This window comes from Tyto alba, unplaced genomic scaffold (assembly GCF_018691265.1).
Source record: "Tyto alba isolate M040663 unplaced genomic scaffold, T.alba_DEE_v4.0 Super-Scaffold_19, whole genome shotgun sequence".
Lineage (NCBI taxonomy): Eukaryota > Metazoa > Chordata > Aves > Strigiformes > Tytonidae > Tyto > Tyto alba.
This window is the reverse complement of record NW_024881281.1, coordinates 12,285,477-12,307,955: the sequence shown is the minus strand read 5'-3', so window position 1 is coordinate 12,307,955 and position 22,479 is coordinate 12,285,477. Positions and strand designations below refer to the sequence as shown.

The 22,479-nt window shown below is 43.2% G+C and overlaps 1 protein-coding gene across 3 annotated transcripts in view; it reads left to right on the top strand.

The window, feature by feature from the left end:
• The window catches only part of AP2B1 (adaptor related protein complex 2 subunit beta 1), an 81,810-nt gene that overhangs the window by 11,864 nt on the left and 47,467 nt on the right, over positions 1–22,479 (top strand). For all 3 annotated transcript variants that reach the window (XM_032995583.2, XM_032995582.2, XM_042791745.1), the window contains exons 6-10: positions 11,279–11,469; positions 13,561–13,782; positions 14,650–14,770; positions 17,449–17,544; positions 22,231–22,346. In XM_032995583.2, coding sequence (XP_032851474.1) covers positions 11,279–11,469; positions 13,561–13,782; positions 14,650–14,770; positions 17,449–17,544; positions 22,231–22,346 — 746 coding nt within the window. The remainder of the gene's footprint in view (positions 1–11,278; positions 11,470–13,560; positions 13,783–14,649; positions 14,771–17,448; positions 17,545–22,230; positions 22,347–22,479) is intronic.

The following is a 22,479-nucleotide window of genomic DNA, read 5'->3' as shown; positions in this document are numbered from 1 at the left end:
ATGCCAGGTTTCTGCATGAATATTGATGACTACTTGAAGAAGCTCTCTTTGTCTAGGCAATTCTGAGGCATAAAGGGTAATGCCTGCTTTTTAAATTTAATGTTGAGGGTGTGGCTTGCAGCCTCTGAAAGTATTTGATTGGGCTGCTTTAGCTCCAGGTAAATGCTAGCCCCTGACATTCACTAGCTCACAGGCAGCAATGGAGTGTGCTGTGGACAGGGATATTACCTACTCTTCTCCTAGCCTTGGTTCCAAAGCTTTAATTGTCTTCTGCTGATTATAGCCACACGGATATGAGTTGAGGAGCTCAGGCTGAAAAGATGTGGTAATTCAGGAGAAATTAGTAAGATTTTGCTTGCCCTTTCTGCTCATTGATCTCTATGTATCTAACTGTTTTGGTAAATGAACCATTGGCTGTTATGAGAGCACCCTTTCTCTGTTTCAGAAGTATATTAGCTAAATACTGACTTAAATGAATGGAGAGAAGAGGAGAAATACCAAAGGGCACTGTATGCTCCATTTGCTAAGTAAACCACCAAAAGTAACACAGGGATTCCTAATAAAACATAAGTACAACTAATGAGCTCCTTGATGGGCTGGAACAGCAAAACCTTTGCAGCTGCTGCAGTTGATTGCAGGATCACAGTATCTGCCTCGTGTTGTACTCACCTGTTCTTCCCAAAGCTGAGGATTCACAGCAGGAGAATGCAATTTGGAGGAGTGGTAGTGATGAAGAGGAGAGGCCTGTGGTGTGTTTTCAGATGTGCAGGCTTTGAGAGGATCATGTGGCTGGTTTTCAGTGTACTGGTTTCTCAGGTTCTACTGTAGATAGGTTATTACACCCTTGCTTTTGAAGGGTGCATGGGTATAGATTTTTGTCAGGTTTGGGGCTCTTATAGCTGCTGACTTAATATTTAATCTGCTTACAATATTTAGTAGATATATGCATTCCTTCTATTTAAGTTTATTGCTCTGGTCCCCTTTGAAATTCATGCCTTTGGCACAGTGATTCCCTCAAAAGCACAGGAGCTATCTACCTCTAGTTAAGGTTCATCTTCCTAGTCAAACCATTCAGCTCTTTGCTGCTTTCTCCATGTGAAACTCCAGTGGAGGTTCCTGATGACCAGGACTTGTGCTTACCAGCTAAGTTATATGTGTGTGCAAGTTGAGATTTATTAAGATATTTCTCCATGACCAGGTGGAATGTAGCCCTGCCTGAAAACTCTATTTAAGTAAGATGTATGTATCTGTATTGGCTAGCAAAAGAAAGATTACTGAAGAGAATGACACAGATGGATCCATCCTTATGGCCTATTCCTCTGTAAATGGTGCATCTCAATCATTGCAACCTGTTATCTAAACTAATTCATATTTATATTCTAAATTTTCTCCTCTTTTGATGACTTGTGAAAATAGATAACACTAGACACTTAATGAAGCAGAATTTTGTAGATAGGAAATCCACAATTGTTCCCTCTTCTGAGATGTGAGGATTTTGAGCAGGAGCTGAAAAACTCCCGTTGAAAAATAGTCTTCAGGAAGGGTTTTCTTATGGTTTTGTAATTGGCTCCCTCCAGCACATGAACAAGCACTAAGCATTCTAGCTGGGTAGAGTAACAACTCCATCTGTGGCTTACTAATTGCCTTGTAATTGTGCAGAGATCAGGGTGCGTGTTTCTATCAGCTCAAATCACCCTCATCATAACAATGTTGAAGTTGGAGGTGACCTTGTCAGAAACATTTTGGGTTGGTTTGTTTGTTGTTGTTTTGTTTTGTTTTGTTTTTTCCTCGTATTTTTGGACTAAGTTTATTATCATAGAACAGTGTGAACAGAGATTAAGGATGTTCAGGGCATTGCCCTGAAGTCCTGTTGAGGTGCTGTAGGTGCACAGCCAAGGTGCTTTTCCCTTTTATTTGGGCTTTTTGTTGTCAGAATCTGGCCTTCATTCAAATACAGTAGTACAGTGATCTTTTGAAAAGGTGTGGGGTTGCACCCTTCCAGATGAGCTGGCTGTAGTTGTGATTAAAGGACTGACACCTGAGTCTGTTAGTTCACTGGCTTTTTCTGAAAACTCTCTGTGGTAGCTTTGCAGCTTCTCCTGGATTAATTAATTCAAACTTTATAATTGCACGTATACTGATAGGGATATATATGGCAAGTTACAAGATGGGTTGGTGGCTTACTACATTTCAGCTGAGTTATGGGAGACGTCTTGCCTTGTGCAGGCAATGGGCCAGGAATGCATACAGGGGCATGGTTCAGTTACTGGGTGGTTACACTGCAGAAGTTTGATTGTGGACAGAGTCTTTAATCTCGCTTTACAGATGCGCATGAAGTGCTTGTGGCTGCCCTTTGTCACTTGGGATCCTGCAAAGTGTTCCCCTCTGGAGAGGGAGCCCTTGTTTCTTCTCAGAGCTGTCTTAAGGCAAACCCTTCTCCTTTTTTGCTGTGCATTTCCTTGCGTGAACCTCATCTGGGTGTATATAAAGCTAGGGCCTGGCTGCTTTAGGCTATCAGTGCACTGCTGGACTTATTCAGTCTTCAGGGCCTTTCCTGCTGGTAACATTGGGATAGTGCAACTCAGCATGTTCTAACAGAATACGATTTCAGGACGACACCCCAGGATTTTTGTGTACTCCTGCTTGTACAATGGATGGCAGATTACTACTGCAGGATGCTGTTGACATGCAGCAACGGCAGCAGATAACAGTGGGGTGAGAGAGGTAGGTCTGTTACACACCTGCTGATGGCCAGAGGCTCTTGGAAGTCTTGGACAAACTTTTTTTTTTTCTTTTACCTGATACTATCTTGTTCTGACATTTGTGAATCAGACCAAAGGACTACTTATCGTTAAAGCATTGCAAGTGCTGAGCCCTGGTGATGAAGAGCGGGGCCACGAGATGGCAGCAGTTTAAAGCAGAACCAAAGCTGTTGATCAACACCTTGTTTTGTAACTAGTTCCCTGCTGGCTTTTATCACTGCACTTGGTTTTCTTCAGGAATGTAAATATTAGCGGGAAAACCATCTTAAGCCTTACTGGCCTTTTAATATTAGAATGCAGCAACCTTTCTCTCCAAATATTTTCAATCCTTGACCTTCTGGAGTTACTCTTAACCCATTGAATAGTTTTCTTGTCAATCTACCTGTTATCCACATGATTTAAGTTAGGTTGATGTCACCTTTTCCAAGTTCTTTTCTAGGTGCTGTTGGGTTTTTAATTCTTTGTAGCACTTTTATTTCCTTGTATTCTGCTTTTTCACTGTGATGTACCGGATCAGAGCTTTCACAGGTGTGGCTGTTCTGTTCCTCTGTTTTCGTGGGCTGTATAGACATAACACTTATGTGCTGTCCAATAATATGTCATGTTTTGCACCATCTACACATCACAGTTTATTGGGAGAAACACTGTTGTCAATCAATACAGAGTAAACTGAGATCACATAAGAAGCTGATTAGTAAATACACCCAGTGCATGGAATATAATTAAACTCTGTTGTGCCTGGGTGTTTTTTGCCTTTAGCATTAACCTGCACTAAGAAGGGAATCTACTGAGATCTGACATCTAGAGGTGGTGAGGTCCATCTTGATCTAATCAGAATTCCCTCTAGCAGTATTGAGTTTCTATAGTTCACAGACTAGCCTGAAAACCTGTTGATGTAAATCACAGTGCTCCCTTGTCTCTCCTGCTGTGACTACAAGCTGGGTAGGCTCCTTCTCTGCCAGCCAGAACTTCAGAGTATATGTTTGGGCTTCCTGGATGACCTTATGGAGGAAGAAGGTCTTCCTTTGTTCTTTTTCCTACTAGCTGGCAAGCAGCATATCTTTCTGAGGTCATGTCCTAAGGAATAAGACTGTTTAGAAACAGAAGCAGCTTTTTGCCTCCTGGGCTGTCCTCTGCTTTGTACTTTGCAGGAATTTTAGCCTTCCCTGTGTAATAAAGCTGAGAAATTAACCCTTGCTGAGAAACTGTTGGTGATCCTCTGAGTCCCACAAGGACCTTGGGAGGCAGTCTGGGACATGGGACTTCTCTTACACAGCAGGGAGTAGAACACCACTTTCTTCATGGGCATAGGGTAGTGCTTGTTCCTCGTGGGGAAACTTGGACGTCTCACAGCTGTGTGTTTTCCCCTCTGTAGCTGATGTTTGATCTAGTGCAAGGAGCGAACCACCACTGCTGGATGAGTTCATGATTCCTGCTCAGAACGTTTTAAGGACTTGAAAATTCACATTCTGCTATGGAGCTGAATATTGCTAGGAGATGTGGGCTGTGCCTCTGCAGCATGTCATCAGTCTGGAGCTGCCTCCAAGATAACCTGCCTGCCCCCCTGGCTGAAAAACACCCCTCTTCTTTTCAGCCTAGATGTTGCAAGATGTATCTTGAAGTCCCCCAACCATGTCTGTGTTGGTCCTGTGTGTGGTTTGGGGTTTTTCTAATCTGTTTGTGCTGCAGGTGGAAATAATAGTTCCTTCTGAGACATACTTGATGGCATTTGTAGGCATCAGTAAGTGGAATTTGTTTATTCATTGTTGGATATGTTAGAGCAAATGAGACCATTCCTTAGGGGCTGATGAAGAGTGGTGGCTTTACTTTGGGGCTCTTTAATGGATGCTCTTGCTGTTTACGTGAGGCCACCCAGGAGGGTGAGCAACACTTTTTGCAGAATAAGCAGACAGTTAGCAGTAGCAAGCTAGAAATTAAATAGGTAGAGGGTGTGGAGTGGCCTGTATAAAACAGTGCCTGTGTTTAATGTATGTGGTGGGATGCTTGGAAGAGGCAGTGTGGGAGATTGCCAGGCAGGTTCAGAAGCCAGCTTGTGTGTCTGTTGCAGCGCTCAGACTGTCGAGATTTAAAGTGAGGGAGAAGGGAGAGCTGCCACCTGTAATCAGTGGCACAGTTTCTGGTTAGCCACCCTGACCCTGCTTGCTCTGCCTGTGGAAACCTGGGTTTGGCTTCAGGCTCAGCTCCTGCAACTGCTTCTCCAGAGGAAGGCTGGAGTCCGACTTAGGGAGTAGCTAGGTTTTTTTCCATGTTGTTACCTTTAACAGGTCTGAGGGAATTTCAAGCCTGTATGTGGGACCTGATGGTTTGATTTTGTTTTGGTAGGCTTGTGGATGAGGGATACTGGTCTTGAGCACTTTCCATAGAAGCCAAGCTTTTCCCTGCCTTCTGAATACTAGCACTCTGGGAGAGGTGCAGTGGGTTTGTATGATAATGCATGAATTTTCACAACTCCACAGAGTCTGTCCTCCCAAACCCCTCGTTTATAAAGCTTAATTGACAAATTCATTCATCCACCAGAGACCCATCTCCTTCCAATTACTGCTACCAGTATGTGTCTAATTTCTGAAGTGTTAGTCTTGCTGAATAGACCATTCCAGGATCTCTAATACCAATCAGGGTGCTGGGGAATTTTGTTGACATGTGTCTAGATGTTACGTTTTCAATCAAAACAGACACTTCTAGCTATATATAAGCACCTTTTGTCAAAAAACACTGTGGCTATGATGTTTTGTACCTCTGCAGTCTCCTTTTTAGAACTAGGTAAGACATTTGTTGATGCTTAGCCAGTGCCTTTCTTCTAAATAGCTTCTTGGATCAGAGACAGCCCTGTTTGCCACTGGATGGTGCCAGTGAGAACCTCTGCAAGGAAAATGGCAAGGGGCCTTACAGAATAAACCCACAAAAGAAATCTTCCTGGTTTCCCAGGCTGGGATCAGACCACAGTACTTTCTGGAGGAATCATAGTGGGTTGCAGACCCTTCGTGGCTTCCTACAGAGCTTAGTTTCCTGCACTGGGGGGCTCAGCTGTAGCAAGGAGAAACCCTTTGTGTTAGAGCCATCCCTGAACAGCTTCTTGCCCACCTACTGCAAGAGGTTCAATAGTTGGGGGAAGTATGGTTTCCTGTCTTACAACTAACACGTTCTGATTTTGCAAGGACGAGAGGAGGAGTGGTATTTTAGTCTGCCACAGAGTGGCATTTTTCTGCAGTGCATAGTAGGAGCAGGGAAGTGCAAAAACCAGTTAGGGCAAGCACGCCATGGGAAGCATAGCACTTTGACTTCCCTTTCAGCGCCACCTCCAGAAAAATTCATCCCACTTGCAAAAAGACAAGCAGGAGGTCTTCCCCACCCAAGCAATTTTCAGAACGTGGTCAGGAACTCATCACGTATCCAGCAGCGTGGTTCCAGGCTTTTAAGCACTAAAGTACAACCTCCTGGAATGGAATTAGTGGAAGATGCATGACTTACCCAGAGCCCTGGAAATCTGTCACAAGTAAGGCTGAACAGGGGAGCTGTTACTTTCCGAGACTATACCTAGACTTGGGATGTGCTAGTCTCCCAGAGTTTTAATTTAAATGCATATACACTGTATACTTTAACAGTGTAAGAGGTTCATATAGGCTCTCTGACTTGACTGAATGGGCCATTCTAATTGTTCTTAGACCAATTCTAGGGAAGCAAAGTAAAGGGGGCTTGTAGATGAAAGTTATAACACGAACAGACGTAGGGGTCGTACTCTGGAGAGAGACCTTGCCTGTGTTAGTACTTGTTAGAGACCTTTCAAGCACACAGCATTGTCTGTGGCCATGAAAACGCGTGGCCCTGTGAAATATGCATCCATGCGGATGCCCCTAATATCCCATCTGGGAGTCTGTGCTTAATGACACGAACGTACCATGCAGGCTCAGAGTGCTCTTCGAAAATGTCAGCACCTCTCCGTTCTCGAAAACATCATGTGGTGCCTGGCTCTCTTGAGGGTAGGAGCCCCCAGCTATGTGGGGAAGGCTGCCTTTCCTCACCATCTTTTCAGATCCCCTTAATTTTTTCTCCTTTTCTTCATTTTCTCCTCATTTTAATGGGATAGTGAGCCAGAGGTTCCTGTTTCAAGCAGCAGAACATTGTATTTCATTAACTCCATTACACACTTGGTTTAATTTCCAATTAGCATAGGATGCTAGCAAAATAATCTGATTGCTTTGACTGTTTGGTGTTCTAGATCTGCCTAGCTTCCCTCCTGTCCCCCCACCCCCTGCAAAGCTTTTCCGTGTGGGTTGATAGGCAGACACTTGGGTTTTCACCCACCCCCTTTCCTCCTTGTTAATGTATTTTATACCATTTGCTCTGAGCTAAAGGTTTGAGCTGCCAGAAGGAATAACTGGCAAATCAGTGTTCCTACCTCTGCAGCTTTCCGCGAGGTCAGATCTGGTCTTTCTGGCTGCAGAGGGGGTTTGTCTGTAGGTGGATTTAAAAATGTTGGGTTCTAGTTAAATCTGTAATATAGTTTAAAGTGCAGGAGTTTTTTTATTTTTTTTTAATAAGACCCTGTGAGATTTAGTTATCCTCATCCCAATGACACTTCTGAGTCTAAATTTGTTGGGAAATTCCAGCCAAAAAGAGGGTTTATTGTAATTCGGCTCAGCTGTGCTGTAACGGGATGTTGCTTTGACTGTATTTGAATAATGTTGAAATGTACCCAGATTGAACTGATGTACATCAGCAAGCCAGGGACCTATTACTATTAAATATTCAATCTGCTCTGCATTTATACTTTCTAGGTGTTTTTTTCTCATTGGTTGGTAGCTGTTAGCTTAAAGATGGTATTCTTAATTGCGAGTCAAGTGAGGCGCTTTTCAATGGAGTTAACTTACAAATTTAAGCTTTCAAAAGCTTTTCCTGCTCGTTAATTGTTTGGGCTCACATATCTTTTGGCTAGTGGGTTGACCTTGGGTTTTTTCCGTTATTTTTGAGAACTAAAGACTATGGTAGATGTTAGTTTCTTGTCCTTTTAGTCTCCTCCTTCCAATCTGTGAGTTAAGTTATACAATTCCTGGTTAGCTTCTCATCAAAATGAACTTGTTGCATATTTTGAAAAGCAGAGAATGTTTTCCTAAAGAAGCTTATGGCTCTTTTTCCTCAGCCAACATATAGCATTGTCCAGTTTTATGGACGACTTTGTCCTATACCACTTGTAAAGCTTTAGCTTTACTTCTGATATGTCCCCCAGCAAGTACATCACCATTGCTACTTATTTTCAAGGGGAAAAAACCCAACTTGTTGTGTAACTCATTTTATGACTTTGTACCTTGTACTTGCTATTCAGTGCAGTTGGACTTCACTATCTTGTGTTGCTCTGTTAAGGAAGAAGTATCAACTGAGTTGAAGACTTAAGGTTCATCTTTGATGTAGATTTTCTTTGGCCAAAGCATCTTTGTAAATATTTCTAGTGATACTTATGTAATTGCCGAAGTATGTACTGGGTTACCATGTGATGTTATACTTGAACTGGTGTTGACTGATTCTTAATGGACTTTTTTTTCCATACCTGAGTGGTAAGTATTAGTATCCCAAACTGCAGACAGCACTTCAATCTGTGTTTACATGTTGCCTGAGCCATCACTTAGTGAGAGCTGTCAGCAAAGTAGGAGTTGTCGTGTACTGGAATGAAACCATGCAGTGCTGGCTTGTATTGCTGTGTTCCATCTCATAATGAAGCCAATGGCAGCATCAATGAAGAGAGGTGAGCATGCATGCTTGAACCAGTATTTATGTTGGACTGGTTCCTGAAATCTGTTTTCATTTCAACTGTGCTACAGCTGTGTAAAAAGCCTTGAAGATACTAATTATTTTTGTTGGCATATCATAACATATCAGTATGTTCAGTATGAATAGCCAGCAAGTACTTTTATTTTTTTTTTATAAATGTTGCTTAAAGTTTGAGGGTATTCCCCATCCCTTCCCTTATACTCTTTTGCTTCATTTAATTTCTTGTCACCAAGTTGACAGCAGTACTGTTCTGCTAAGGTGGAAGGTGAGGACCAGCTTTAATTGTGAACTACAAGATTGTAGATCCCATCTCATCTGGCAGAACTGAGCTGCCACCAAATGTTTCATAGTCCTTTTTTTGTAACACCCAAGGAGACCACAGCCCATGCTCTTAAGTGCATCTTGCCACCTGACACTCTTTCTCATGGATGCTTTTAATGGAAATCTGGTATCTAGTGGGTTGCTGTGTAGTGTCCCATCCTCAGCTTTGATTTGGACACTTGCATTTATGCTGCTATGTTAGTTCCTGAAAAGAGCCCAAAAAGGTCCTAAAAGCAAGACCTCATTCACAGTCAGGTGTCTGGGTTGGAGCTACTGTGTGCCAGGCAGCCCATAATAACAGCATTTCTGTGCATCCTTTGCCTGTGGCAAACTCTTTCCTTGCAGAGGAAGTAAAGTCTATTGCCGAAACTCGAGCAGCTGCTTTGACTTGCGCTTGCCCCAGGGTTTAGGAGATCCACATGGCCCAATTACTGCAACGAAGGTGGTGCCTGGCAGTGTGAGTGCATTTGCCAAAGCTCAGCCCTGTTCCTTAGTACATCTGACAGGTATCTTTCTGAAATGCTTTGGCTCTGTCACTTTTTTTAATTGCTTCAAATTTTTTTTTTTCCAAAGTCCTCATTTCATTTTATAAATGCTTTTTCATAATGATTTTGAACTTTTCAGTTGCTTGTAAACTTCCAAAATATAATGAAATTAAAACTGTATTTTACTTCAGTTTTATGCTGTGTCACATTAACCATTCAGGAATTAGGCAAATTAAATGATGGGAAGAAAAAGCTGCATATCTTAAGTTACTCTTTAAAACAGTACAAGAAGACAGCAGTTCGGATTGCTAATGATTTTGGTGACAGAAGGCTCATTCAACTAATGAAATTCATAAAATCTTGGATCAGAATCATATCTCTGACCTCTAGGTGTGAAATGCAAAACAATCAACATTACCGTGCTTGTGCAATGACTTTGGAATATATTGGTTTAATGACAAGCAGTGACGGGAACAATGCAGAAAATTTTCTGGTTGCGCTGTTCTTGTTTTCAGTATACCGCATCAGAAGCATCTTTAGTCATCCGAAGAATCAGATGATTTTAGATAAGATGTTTCTTTGCCTTAATCCCATAGAAAATAATGTTATAAATCTTCATTTTAGCAGATAGGAGTTGTGAGTTGGGCTGGACATGATATGGTAAAATATCCTGAAAACGCCTTTTCATAGGGTATATCAGTTTTGTGTGTCAAACTCAGGCTTAAATCCCATTTCTAGTTAGTTAAAAGAATAAGAGTTTTGTTTTGTCTGCAAATTTTCTATTTTTTTCTCTATATTCTGCAACTCTTCTATTTTAAAAATCTTCACATGGCATCTGTCAGAATAACTGCTGAACTTGAGTATGGAACTAAGAATTAGAAATTTGTGTTGCACTCCCACTTCTCGCTCTTGTCAAGCTGGACCCTGGACCACCTCTGTGTGCTTCCTTTCATCCATGCTTAGAAAAGAGAAGATCTTATATAGTCTTAAATGTAGCAAGAATATTTTCAGTGATGAGTTATGCTGGAGTGCTTGCTTTAACAGGACTCTGTAAAGCAGACAAACGGATGCTACGGAGACTATTTGGAATTGAAATATGTTATTAAAAATTTAGTGGGAGTTGTCTGTTTTAGGGAAATTGTGTGTTTGCTTTCGAACTGGGTGACCTGACAGAATTGCTAGAGCTTAAGGCTGCCTGGCACCTGACATCTCTTAATGAGGAGACAGTTCTTCTCATGTCTTGGATGGTGTTAGGCAGCGTGCCATGGGACTGTAATGGGGAGATTAAGCAAGAGGCATCCAGTCCTGAATGAGTAGGGGCAATTGGAGGTTATGAGACCTTGACTGTATCAGTTGAGCATCTCCTGGAAGTGGGAGGAGTTGATGTCTACTTGAAGCAAGTCAGGGTAGAGGTCGGGATCCTACACGAAGGTGAGATATTCCATGTGGATGCTCTCTGATGCCATGTCTAGCTCCCTTCAGAGTAAAGTCTCTTGTGAGGTCCTGGTCCCAGGTCCCCGTTCTGTCCAGAGGCAACTCGTAACTTTTATCTGCAACAAAAATACTTTCAAGTTGTAACTTCTCTAGCAAAATGCTCTTTGCACCCACGCTGGCCTTTCATGTTTCCTCTGTGTGTCAGCAGTCCCCTCCTCCTCTGCTGCTATTCTTTTACTTCCTCCTCAAGAGACTCTACAAATTTTGGCAAAGAGCAAGGTTACAGTCAAGATTTGGGCTCTCCAGGTTCTTTGTGAGGTTGTACTGGGTCTCTGAAGGGTTGGATGACTGATGTGGCAGCTGCTGCTGAGCAGCTGATAGCACGCACCAGGATCTTTGTGTTTGTTTCCTATGTGTAACCTGTGCTAAGACCAAGTTAATCCCAAGCCACTGGTGGCACGCTAGCAAAAAATGCTGCTTCTTGTCTTCCAGGTGGTAGCGAATGCTGTGGCTGCCTTGTCGGAAATCAGTGAATCACATCCCAACAGCAACCTGCTGGATTTGAACCCTCAGAACATTAACAAGCTGCTGACAGCTTTAAACGAGTGCACAGAGTGGGGCCAGATCTTCATCCTGGACTGTCTGTCCAACTACAACCCCAAGGATGATCGCGAAGCTCAGAGGTACGGTTGTTCCTGCTCTTTGCATGTCGGTAGCAGGGCACTTGCGGGCTATTGGCAGTGCTACAGCTCTCAGCAGGCTTGTGATAACAGGGCTCTCCACTGAGGTCTAGAACAGCACAAGTAAGACTTGATGTAAAAGAGGTTTAAAAGGAAGGCAACTTTTGGTAGTTTGGGCTGATGCTGGGAACCTGCCCATTCCCTTTGCAGAACCATTTTCTCTGGTTATCCTTAGCTTTTTTTTAAAAAAAAAAAAACTTTTTTCCATTTAAAAGACTAGTTCATATGGGAACTGACACTACTAAGAAGGGATCAGCCGAAGACCAAACATGTAACAATTGAAGCACTGTTTGGAGGATTTTATGTCTTAAAGCAGAGCTTTCAAATCTGGTTTTGCTACTTTGAGAGGCAAGAAGCCCTTGTAGGTTTGGGGGCTTCCAAAATACTACAGGTCTGAGACTGGAATATTTTTTGCAACTAAAAACTAGTCTGTGATATGATAGAACTGAAAAGTAAGAAATTTATTTTTCTTATCACTCCAAATTCATCCTTGTGCTTTTACCTTTAGCTGCAATGACTAAACCTAAACACAGAGACCTTAGGATTTAGGTAGTGGATTGTTCATGAATTTCAAGCCTCCTCCTCATCTGTGTCCAGAATCACAAAAAGTCAGATTCTGTACCCAAGAGAACAAGGAACCAGCAAGAAAAATTACTTGCAACAGGGGAATTCTCAGACTTGATATATTTCATGTAGATGATATGGAGGGGGAGGAAGGGGCACAAGCCCATGTGCAAAACCCTGGGCAAGCCTTTTTGAATATGATGGCTTTCTTCACTGACTCTTTTTTTAAGGCACAAGAGATAATCCACTTTTTAAAAAAGCCTGCCAGTAGTCTTACTGATTTTTCTTCTTCTCCTCTCTACTTCCCTTCCCCTTGTGTTCTGTTTCTGTGCCAGAAATGGCTGTTAATGAGTGCTAGAAACCTGCAAAGATCTCCAGTGTGTCAGGCCAGTATTATCCTACCTTTGCCAGAAAGGGACCACTGGTTTGAATAACTGTGAACGTATCCTAGTTCCTTATCCATAATTCCTCTGAAGAGTGGTGTTTAAAACTGGATGGGCAGTAACTGCTTTTACTCCTTTGTATGGAGTTTGACTCTCAGAGGCTTCCTTATTTCAGCACCTAGTTTTATCTAGTGTTCTCCTTTACAGCAAGGCTGGTGTCATTACCCCAGTGCATGGAGAGATGAAGGGGCTTTAGTGCCCAGGTGACCTTGGGCAGAGGCAGCTGGGGACTGCCCCCAACTCTGACTTAGACTCATCTGCTCTTCACTTAGCCATGCTGCTCCCCTTCCAGGGTGGCTGAAAGCAAATCTTTCAGGGAAATAAACTTCAGGAAGCACAGATGGGAGTAAGATTGTTCTGGGTTAGCAATATGCAGGAGGGGGTGGGAAGAAACTTGACAGATGCTGTAAGAAAGACCATATGAACCCAAACTTCCTTTCTGCTTGGGATGGGTTGTTTAGGATGCTGTTGATTATAGGATCCACTGAGACAAGTGGTGAAGCTGAGACTTGGGAGGGTATTTAGGTCACTCTTTTCCCTATATCTTCAGAGTAACAGAAACCTTTTTTTGTAGAAACAAATGGTTGAAATGGCAGCAAACCCCTCAAGCAAGCCAGAAGCATGTATCGCTTCTGAATGATTATATGGGGGCTAAAGTGTTTTTCTGGTAGCTGTTTTGTTAAAGTTGTAGGTGACAGACGAGATCACAGAAATAGAGAGTACCACCAGCCAAAGGCAGAAAGCACTAATAACTTGAACATGCATTGGGACTGTAATGCTGAGAGCTGGAAGAGTTCTTGAGCTAACTGTGACAGGAGAGAAGCTTGAAGCTGTGAGAGAAGTCATTCTTGTTTGCTTCCTGCTGTGTTTGGGAAAGCAGGACTTCGTTCTTTATGAACAAAACCAAATCAAAGTAGTGTCTAAGAAGCTGTCTTCAGCCATGTACAGTCTCCTAAATTTGGATAGGGTCTGAAATATTTGACATTCTAAAATACCTGTGAACCCTTTCTTACTCCTCTGTCTCCAGTATCTGTGAACGGGTGACCCCTCGGCTGTCTCACGCCAACTCGGCAGTGGTGCTGTCAGCAGTGAAGGTCTTGATGAAGTTTCTGGAGCTTCTTCCCAAGGACTCTGATTATTACAACATGTTGCTGAAGAAACTTGCCCCTCCGTTGGTGACCCTGCTGTCTGGAGAGCCTGAAGTTCAGTATGTTGCCCTGAGGAACATCAACTTGATTGTGCAGAAAAGGTAAAGCCTCAGGGGGGTGTTATTCCTGAGTTGTCAAAGGGCACCTAGTTATTTCAGACCTCCAGATATTTCCACATCCTTGAGGGACAGATTAAAGAGTCTCATGACTTTGGTAGCCTGAATTAATTTTCTTTACAGCATACTTGTGATACCAGTATCATGCAGTATTTCTTTACCTGTCTCTCTCTTCACTGCCTTTTTAAGAGCAGCAAGAACTGCCCTCTCATTAGACTATAAAACAGATTGCAAATAGGAAGGAGGGTGCAACTGTACAGTTCATAGTGACCTGTCAAAACTCAATGTGCCTATGCTATTCTCTTCAGCATAAAACTGCCAGCCTGGTGACATACTGAAGTACAGTGGGTTGGTTTTTTCACCAATTTACTCCCACGTGCATGTTTAAATACTGTTGTTCCTTCCTGGAAAGGTGGGATAGGTTGGATAGCACATTGTGACTGTATTCAGGGCAGAGTTACTGTGCACTGGCATCTTGCAAGTGAAATCAGAAAATGAGGTTGTAGGTGGGTTTTGCATTGAGGTAGGGATCTTATTCTTTCACTGTAAACACTGTCATCCACTGACTGCCTGCAGTGGCTGGCTCAGCAGTTCAAATGGAGGAAATACAGATGTAGGTGTAGTTAGAGAGATTTGAATTCTGCATTTTGTATCTAACTAATCTTTTTCTCCAGCTCTCTAATTTTCTTCAAATTGTTGTTCCCATATGCTTGCATGTCCTGGACACAAAGTGACACCATTCTGTTTCTCAGTAAATGTTTGGGTAGATTTCTGAACAGAAGATGCCTCTGGTTAGGATAGAGCCCATTGTTTTTACCAGTCTCAAGTGAAACAACATTATGTTCTCTCCAGGCCTGAAATCCTGAAGCAGGAAATCAAGGTGTTCTTTGTGAAGTACAATGACCCCATCTATGTCAAACTGGAAAAACTGGACATCATGATCCGCCTAGCTTCTCAAGCAAACATTGCCCAGGTCAGCTGAGGAACTTCTGATGTGTTCTGCATGTGTTCTGGGGATGGAGGACCTTCTCATGGCCCTTGCATGAGGATGTATGCAACTACTGCTAGTGTTGTCCTGGCTTTTAGGCATCACTGTCCCTGGTACATTGCTCTTGCAGCTACTTAATGGGAGATGCTGGAATTTCCTCCATAATTTAAACATTAATAGCATGATATGTCTCCCATCGTGACCGTTAGGTAGATCTATTTTACAGATTCCAATTCCAGAAGAGCTGATGTCTCCTGTCACACGAGTCATTGTTAGTGCTGAGGTTGGACTTGAGAGGCTTGTTTCAAGGGATCGAGGTGTGCCTTTAAGGGAGGCATTCAGAAAGGCCAAACATTATTGAAGTGTGAATTTCAATTGTGTTAGTTAAATTGTTAAACCCTTGCACAGGCACTCTTCAGAGCTAAAACAACCTTTATTTTGCTTAACTTGCTTCCATAGGGGAAATAGCAGAAAGCTAAAGCTAAACTAGATTGAGACCGCTTTACAGTGCAGATTCTTTTTGGATTTGATGTCTTAATCCAAACTCCTTTCTTAAAGGAAGCGTTCTTGAGTGCAATCCTGGCCACAAGGCCTAACACTAATGCAGAATGATTAATGCCTCTGGTTAGTGCTATTATTGTCCTATCCTAATTGTCACCAAGCAATTTCATTTAATGTGACATTTTTAGGCAGCTCTCTTCAGCTTTCTCCTCTGATTTTTTTTTTTTTTTTTTTTTTTGAACAGAGCAAGGTAATTCACACTCCTTTTGTGCTGGGAACATGGGAAAACATTTGAAACATCAATTTCCATAAGAATGTATTCAGAATTTTCTATTTACTCTTGGTAGACTCCATACCAATTTTAAAGCATAATGTTTAGATAATGCAGGTTGTTTGGATGAAAGGCAGTGGTGTCTGGAGGGCAGAGGCTGGGTCTGGGATCTACAGACTAATGAATGAATCTCTTTCTGGTTCTAAAGAGGAATTCCTAAAAACAATCCAAGCTTCATCAGAGATATGCCCTGAAATGAGACCCAAGGAGAGCAGGCTTCTACCCGCATCCTCCCTGTGCAGCTTGTCAAGACTCTCCATCTCCGTGCCTGTTCTGGACCAAGGCAGCAGACTAGCTGTATCCTAGTTGTTCAACTTGGGCAGTATTTGAAAAGCATAAGCTACTAAATCTGGGTGCTTTAAGAACTGTGCAACATAGATCATCCAAGGAAATAATAAAACTTCAAAACACAGATGTCCTGTCTACTCCTTGCAGATTTATTTGTCTGCAGTCTGGCCCTTCAAGGCCTCTTTATCTTGTCATTGTTCTGAGCAATTTGCATTTACTAGAGATTTTTCAAACAACTGTCTCACTTTGTGCTGTTCGCTTCTCCCTTGCAATCTATTCGTGACATCACAATGAAATCCCTGATGTCATGTTTGACATGAGAAACTGAAACATGAGATTTTGAGGGAATATAAATTGCATAGAGTCTTTTTGTTTAAAAAAAATCATTCTGTCTAAGCTAAGTGTTTAGTTGAAGACAAAGTAGCTTTTTAGTTAGTGGTCTGTAAGATCCCAGTAGGCCCTGGTTTAAGCCCCTGCTCAGTTTTCATTAACAAAAAAACAGAGACAAAATAGTAAACCTTATTCTTAAGAGGGAAAATATCTTTGCACTGTTACCAATCTCTGTATAGCTGTGCCAGGGTATCCTCAGATCTCCTCTGCATCCTCCTTGGATCCAGAAGTTCATCTCAGCACAGAAAAGGAGAATCATGGAATGGTTTGGGTTGGAAGGGATCTTAAAGACCATCCAGTGCCACCCCCCTGCCCCGGGCAGGGCCCCCTTCCCCCAGCCCAGGGGGCTCCCAGCCCCGTCCAACCTGGCCTTGAACCCTTCCAGGGAGGGGGCACCCACAGCTGCTCTGGGCACCCTGGGCCAGCGCCTCAACCCCTGCACAGGGAAGAATTTTTTCCTTATATCTAATCTAAATCTCCCCTCTGTCAGTTTAAAACCGTTACTTCTCATCCTACCCCCACCCCCTGATCCAGAGTCCCCCCCCCCCTCCTGCCCCCCCTTTAAGCCCTGGGAGGCCACTCTCAGGGTCCCCCCGGAGCCTTCTCTTCTCCAGGCTGAACCCCCCCAACTCTCTCAGCCCGGCCCCCCAGGGGAGCTGCTCCAGCCCCCTCAGCATCTTCATGGCCTCCTCTGTACCTGAGGATCTGAGAGATCAAAAATAGTTGCTGTTGGGAGCCTTGCATACAGTGAGTGTAGAACACTAAGTACAATAAACCATACACAGAATCTACATGCATGGATGTGAGCCCTCTTTCACTGTATTTTCAGCGTAAGAAGGAGTAGCAACATTCAAGTTTGGCAGGGCTGATTTTGCCCGCAGCTTTTGTTCAGGGGTATTTGAAAATAATCTATACCGAGCCTTCTTTTGTCTTTATCCAGCCTAAACCAAGTCTGGCTGCCTAATCCAAACCAGAGGGTTTCAGAGAGAGAGATTGATTGCAAAGTTTGACTGTGTTAGCTTTGAATGTGTGTAGCTAGCTGTGGAAGAATACGTTCTGCTCATGTTCTGGTATTCAAATAACAACACTTGTCAGAGTGGGATGTTCTCTCTGTGTGACACCAGGGGCTTATGTTGGTGCACTTTCTCTGCAGGTCCTGGCAGAGCTCAAGGAATACGCTACTGAGGTGGACGTTGACTTCGTGCGCAAGGCTGTCCGAGCAATTGGGCGCTGTGCCATCAAGGTTGAGGCAAGTATCTGAATCTTGAGGTTTTCTGTGATTCTCTGTCTTCAGAAACAATGATGGGCTTTGCCATCTCATTCCCACATTAGGTAAAGTTTCTTTGCTCCTCTGTTGGCAATTAAGTGACCTGGATACATCATGCTCATGGGCAAAACTCCAGCTGAACAGTAGGACTCACGAGCTCCAGTTGAGTACATCACAAGAGGGTGGTGTGCTCCTCTTAGACCTCAGCTTGCAGGCAGAGCAAGGCAGCTAAATCATCCCTGATGGAATATTTTACTGCACTGGCTGGATGGAACAATGCCCAGTTATCCATGAGGAAGTCCTTTAATAGCTATGGCCTGATCTTTTGAAGGGGGAAGGAGAAGAGATTGTGCAGAGAAACTCACTATTATGAAATGTTTTGTGTATCCCCGTCTCAGCTGAATAGAACACACATGCTTAGAATTACAGAGAATTGGGGCACTTGAGTGCAATTTGCACAGAGTGACTCTATCTGCTTATCTAGTGTCAAAGGTCCAAATAGCTTGTAGCTTCATCTGGAGTATGCTCTCTTTAGCCTAGATGCTTATGCAAATAAGTACCTTAGAACCTCTGAAGTTATTCAGAACAACAGTCTGAAATGTCCTCTGCCAGTTGAACATCCACCAAAATACTCAGAATAGTGGGTTTTTTTGGTGATGTCCCAGTTAATTTCCCTGTAAATGAATCTGGTATGCCTGACAGGAGCTCGGAAAGCTTGTGAAGAGAGGGAAGACTTATGCTGTGGTGTTGGTACTTTTCAGTAAACTGATAAGGGAGTGCAAAATGTCATGTAAATGATCTAATTTCAGCTGAGCTCATTTAGCTTTTGCTGAAGTATGTTCCCATAAGCCTTGCCTGACAGCAGATTTAAATAAAAACCTAATAATTCCTGACTGAGTACAGTGTCAGTGCACAGGTTTCCCTGGTTTCAGCTAAACTATTGTAAGTCTGTGTAAAGGAGATGCCAATGTCTCTCCTTTTGAGAGAACTGACTGCCCATGCAGCCTTCTCTTCCTTTCTTCAGCTCTCAAAGGTTTGTCACTGCCATGGGCTTTTTTTTAAGTGTGGCCCAATAGAGCAGGTGATTGCTGCCTCTACTTCATTTCTTCTGCAGTTCAAAATAGCGGAGTGCTCCTTCCATGTTGTGTGTGGGCAAGAGGCTGTCTGATGGAGCCACGGCAGTGACGGTAGAAAATGCTCTTGAGCATGGAAGAGGGCTACTGAGAAGTTGAAAGAAGCTGGTGGCAGCCCTTTTGTAATAGTGCTTGTGCTGGGGAGTGGGAGTTTGCTTTAGATCTCAGTAGGGACTTTCTCACTAGGATGTCTCACAGACCATGTGTCTGTCCTACTTTCACATGAAAGGTAGCGTATTCCTGCAATATCTAAGTGGTTTCAGATGATTTTACCCTTTTCTGCCTTATATTCTTTCTTCCCATCCCTGACACCATGACAGTCATATTCAATATGCAAAGGACTAACAATAGTCCCAGCAAATTTGCAGCGACCCTCTAACTGTGTAATTGTGTCTCTCAATAAGTAGGGTTAACCTTGATTTTTAGCAAGGCTCCTTTGAAGACACTGCTGTTAAAGATGAGGTCTGTTTACTCCTCTGACAAGAGTCAGACTTAAGAGGGCAAATGTAGAACAACTCATTACAGTGTCCTCATCTCTAGGTTAATCCCTGTCCACAGTGCATTTGTACTTACTAGAGGCTGTTTGCGCTGTAAGTTATGACTAATGGGAGAGCATACTCTCAGCTATCAGTGTCAAAGTTCCCAAGGCTTAGAAATCTGCTTTTCAACATAGGGCACAGCCAGCAGGAGCTGTTGATGAATGAGTATTCACAGGGAACATCAGCTCTGCCTTCAAGGGTGCTACCTTTTGTCTAACTGTCTCTCCTAGAAGAGTAAGACAGTAAATAAATTTGTCTGCTGTGACATGGCACCATAGAGCATTACCTTTGCTGTGCCATGGTGTATGGTGCTAATAGCAGAGATAGCACTTGTTTTGGAAATGTAAGCAACGCCTGTGCTGAATAGCAAGGCTGATGGATTTTGCCCAGGTTTAGGCAGTCATACTGGTTTGGGGGATGTCAGAACGGCATCGTTTTGCATGGATAGACTGGCTGGGCTCAGAGTTAGCTTGAGTTTGTCTACAGCAAGCTGTGTGGTGTATTTAGGCTTGACAGCATGAGGTGAAGGTATCTGGCTTGCACATTGGTTTGCTCCACTGACAGCACTAGATGAAGTCATCTGATGCTTTGATTGTAAGCTTTGATTTTAAGGAGACAAAGCACCACTCCTATGGGAAAAGGAAAATTAAGGACATGCAGTAAGAATAGTGATTCCTGTGGAGCAGAAGAGAAGCAGAAGGAGCCATATTAGAGGGGGATGTGTCTCTGCTCTAGGAGATTGTGCCAGCAGTCTGGTTCTTAGAAATCATTAAGGCTTAGGGCTGTGAGCGTGGTTGGTATGTGCTACTTCAGTAATCTTGCGGGCTTTCATTTGGTTTCTACAGAAAAACAAAGCAATTCTGACGTCGGTTGGTTGTCCTTCCTCACTTCAACTTGAGAGCTGTTCTAGTTGGGGCATTCTTTTAGCGGTTTGCAGAGCGCTGCAGTCCCCAGGGATGTCCACCTTCAAACAGCAATGTGTTTACAAGGGATGGGGTGAGCTGAGATGTATTTTGTTTTACAGGGAAATTTTGTTGGAGGGACTGCTCTACTATGTGTGTGCCCACATGACTGCTCACTTTCCAAGGGACTCTTCGTCCAGAAATCAATACTGCATATTTCAAAGTGGATGTTGTGCTCTTCCTGGAGAAATCATACTTCGAAGCATCTAAAGAAAAATTTGCTTTTCCTTCAATTCAGCAGCTCTCAAAGCCTTGCTAGTTGTAGGCTCTGACAGGATTGGACTGCTTGCTGCAGACAGTGACTGATGCTGTAGGTTCTGTAGAGTACAGTTGGCTTAAGAAAGACTTATTCCAAGTGCCTCTTAAAGCCAATTGTTAAAACATCTGGGAAAAGTTTTTGAGAAACTGATAGGAAATGAAATTGCAAGCTCGGAAGCATCTATCCTGCAAAGACTTTGGGGTTCCCACTGTGAGCAATGTCAGTCTGTGTGGAGCCAGGCCCATGTTCAGTCTCCCTGAAATGGAAGAGCCTTCCAGATCCCAGGCCTCAAATCTCTTCCCGATCAGGAGAAGAGATCAGAGTAGGACATTGTCAGATTGCCATTTCACTGCCTCTGTAGTGGCATAGTACCTGTAAAGCCATGCTACGGAGGGAGAAGTATCATTAAAAAATGATACCAGTCATATAATTTTATATGATACCTCTCCTTACTCTGATACAAATTGTATTGGATTTTTTTCTTTTTCGTGTGAAATTCGGGGGAGGGTCTTATGGACTTCAGTGCCAGTTTGCAAAGACAGAGCAAATGCTGGTTTATAGTGTCGGGCCTCTTGGCTGACCCCATGCCAGCACTGCCAGTGTTTGCGCTTGTAGGCTATGTTTATAAGACTACAGCTAGAGTCACAAGGGCAAGAAATTATCGAGAGGTTTTAGCCTCTGTTTGTCCCAAATTCAGCTCTACAAGCCTTGAGGTTTGTCCTTGAGATGTTTGCCCATTCTCAAAACACTGATTCCTGTGACTTAAATGCCATCTCATTCCTCCTCCTCCTGGCCAGCCTTCAAGTGCTCTGAAAAGTGAAGGGGACTATTAGCTCAGTTGAATTGAAAAATCCACCTACGTTGCTATTGTTTGTGCCCTACAATGTTTGTCTCAATCCTGAATACTTTATGAATGTTCTGATGGTGACTGCCTAGGCAGTGTCGTGAGCAGTCTGCTGCTCACATTAATCACCAGCTGTGTAATGAGGCTTCATATGTGCTCTACTAATAGCCAAATCGCTGTCCTTATTTGAGACTCTCTGGTGCTGGAGTTATTTGCTCCTGCAATGTCCTGCCTCACTGTGCTATTTGGGAATAGATCTCCCTGAATTATTTGCTTCTGACTTCAGTTCTGGTGCCTGGAACACGCCAGTGTCCAGTCCTTGTTATCTTCCAGTGCCTGTGGCTGGGGATTTTGATCTAGTTAATGTAAAAGCTGTATTAGCAACAGCTGGATTCCTATTTATAGCTGTATCTTCACATGTTGCTAGTGACCTTACCCCAAAAATACTGAACATCTTTCTGGTGTGAGCTGATTTTTGCTGCTGCTCTTGCAGCATGACGGATGGCATGGTTTTCTTTTCCCTTCCAGCTTCTCCAGGCACCTTCCAGCAGGCCCTGTCAAAACTCTCCCAGCTCTGCTTGCCACAGCTTGGGCAAGTCCAAGAGAGCCCATTTGGTAGCGTGTTTAAACTGCTAGCCAGCAAGAGGTAGTAATGGAAGCAATGTTCTTAACTTCTCTTGTATAGTGGTCCAGCTACCTACTGGTAGGGTTTTTTCAGTCGTTAATTTTTGCAGGAGCCAGAGTCAGATGTATCTCCACTGTAATACGTAAGCACTTGTCAACCTGTTGTTTTTTTCTGGACATGCAGTTGAGTTGGTAGCTGTTTTCCTTTTGTTCTCCCTCTCTGAGCCTTTTCTTGTGCATATCTCATCATGCATGTGTTTCTTCAACTTATTTTAATTGTATTGTTCTGTTCTGTTGTTCTCTCTAGCAATCTGCAGAGCGCTGCGTGAGCACACTGCTAGACCTCATCCAGACCAAGGTCAACTATGTGGTTCAGGAGGCCATTGTTGTCATCAGAGACATCTTCCGCAAGTACCCCAACAAGTATGTGAAAGTAGTGTAAGGTTTTCGGAAGCCTTTGCCTGCTAGCATCAGAATAGAGCAATGTAAAACTCAGCGTAGCTTACCAGGGCTCTGAAGCAAAGGCGGCTGTTTTTCTGAAAAGCAGTGTCCGTTC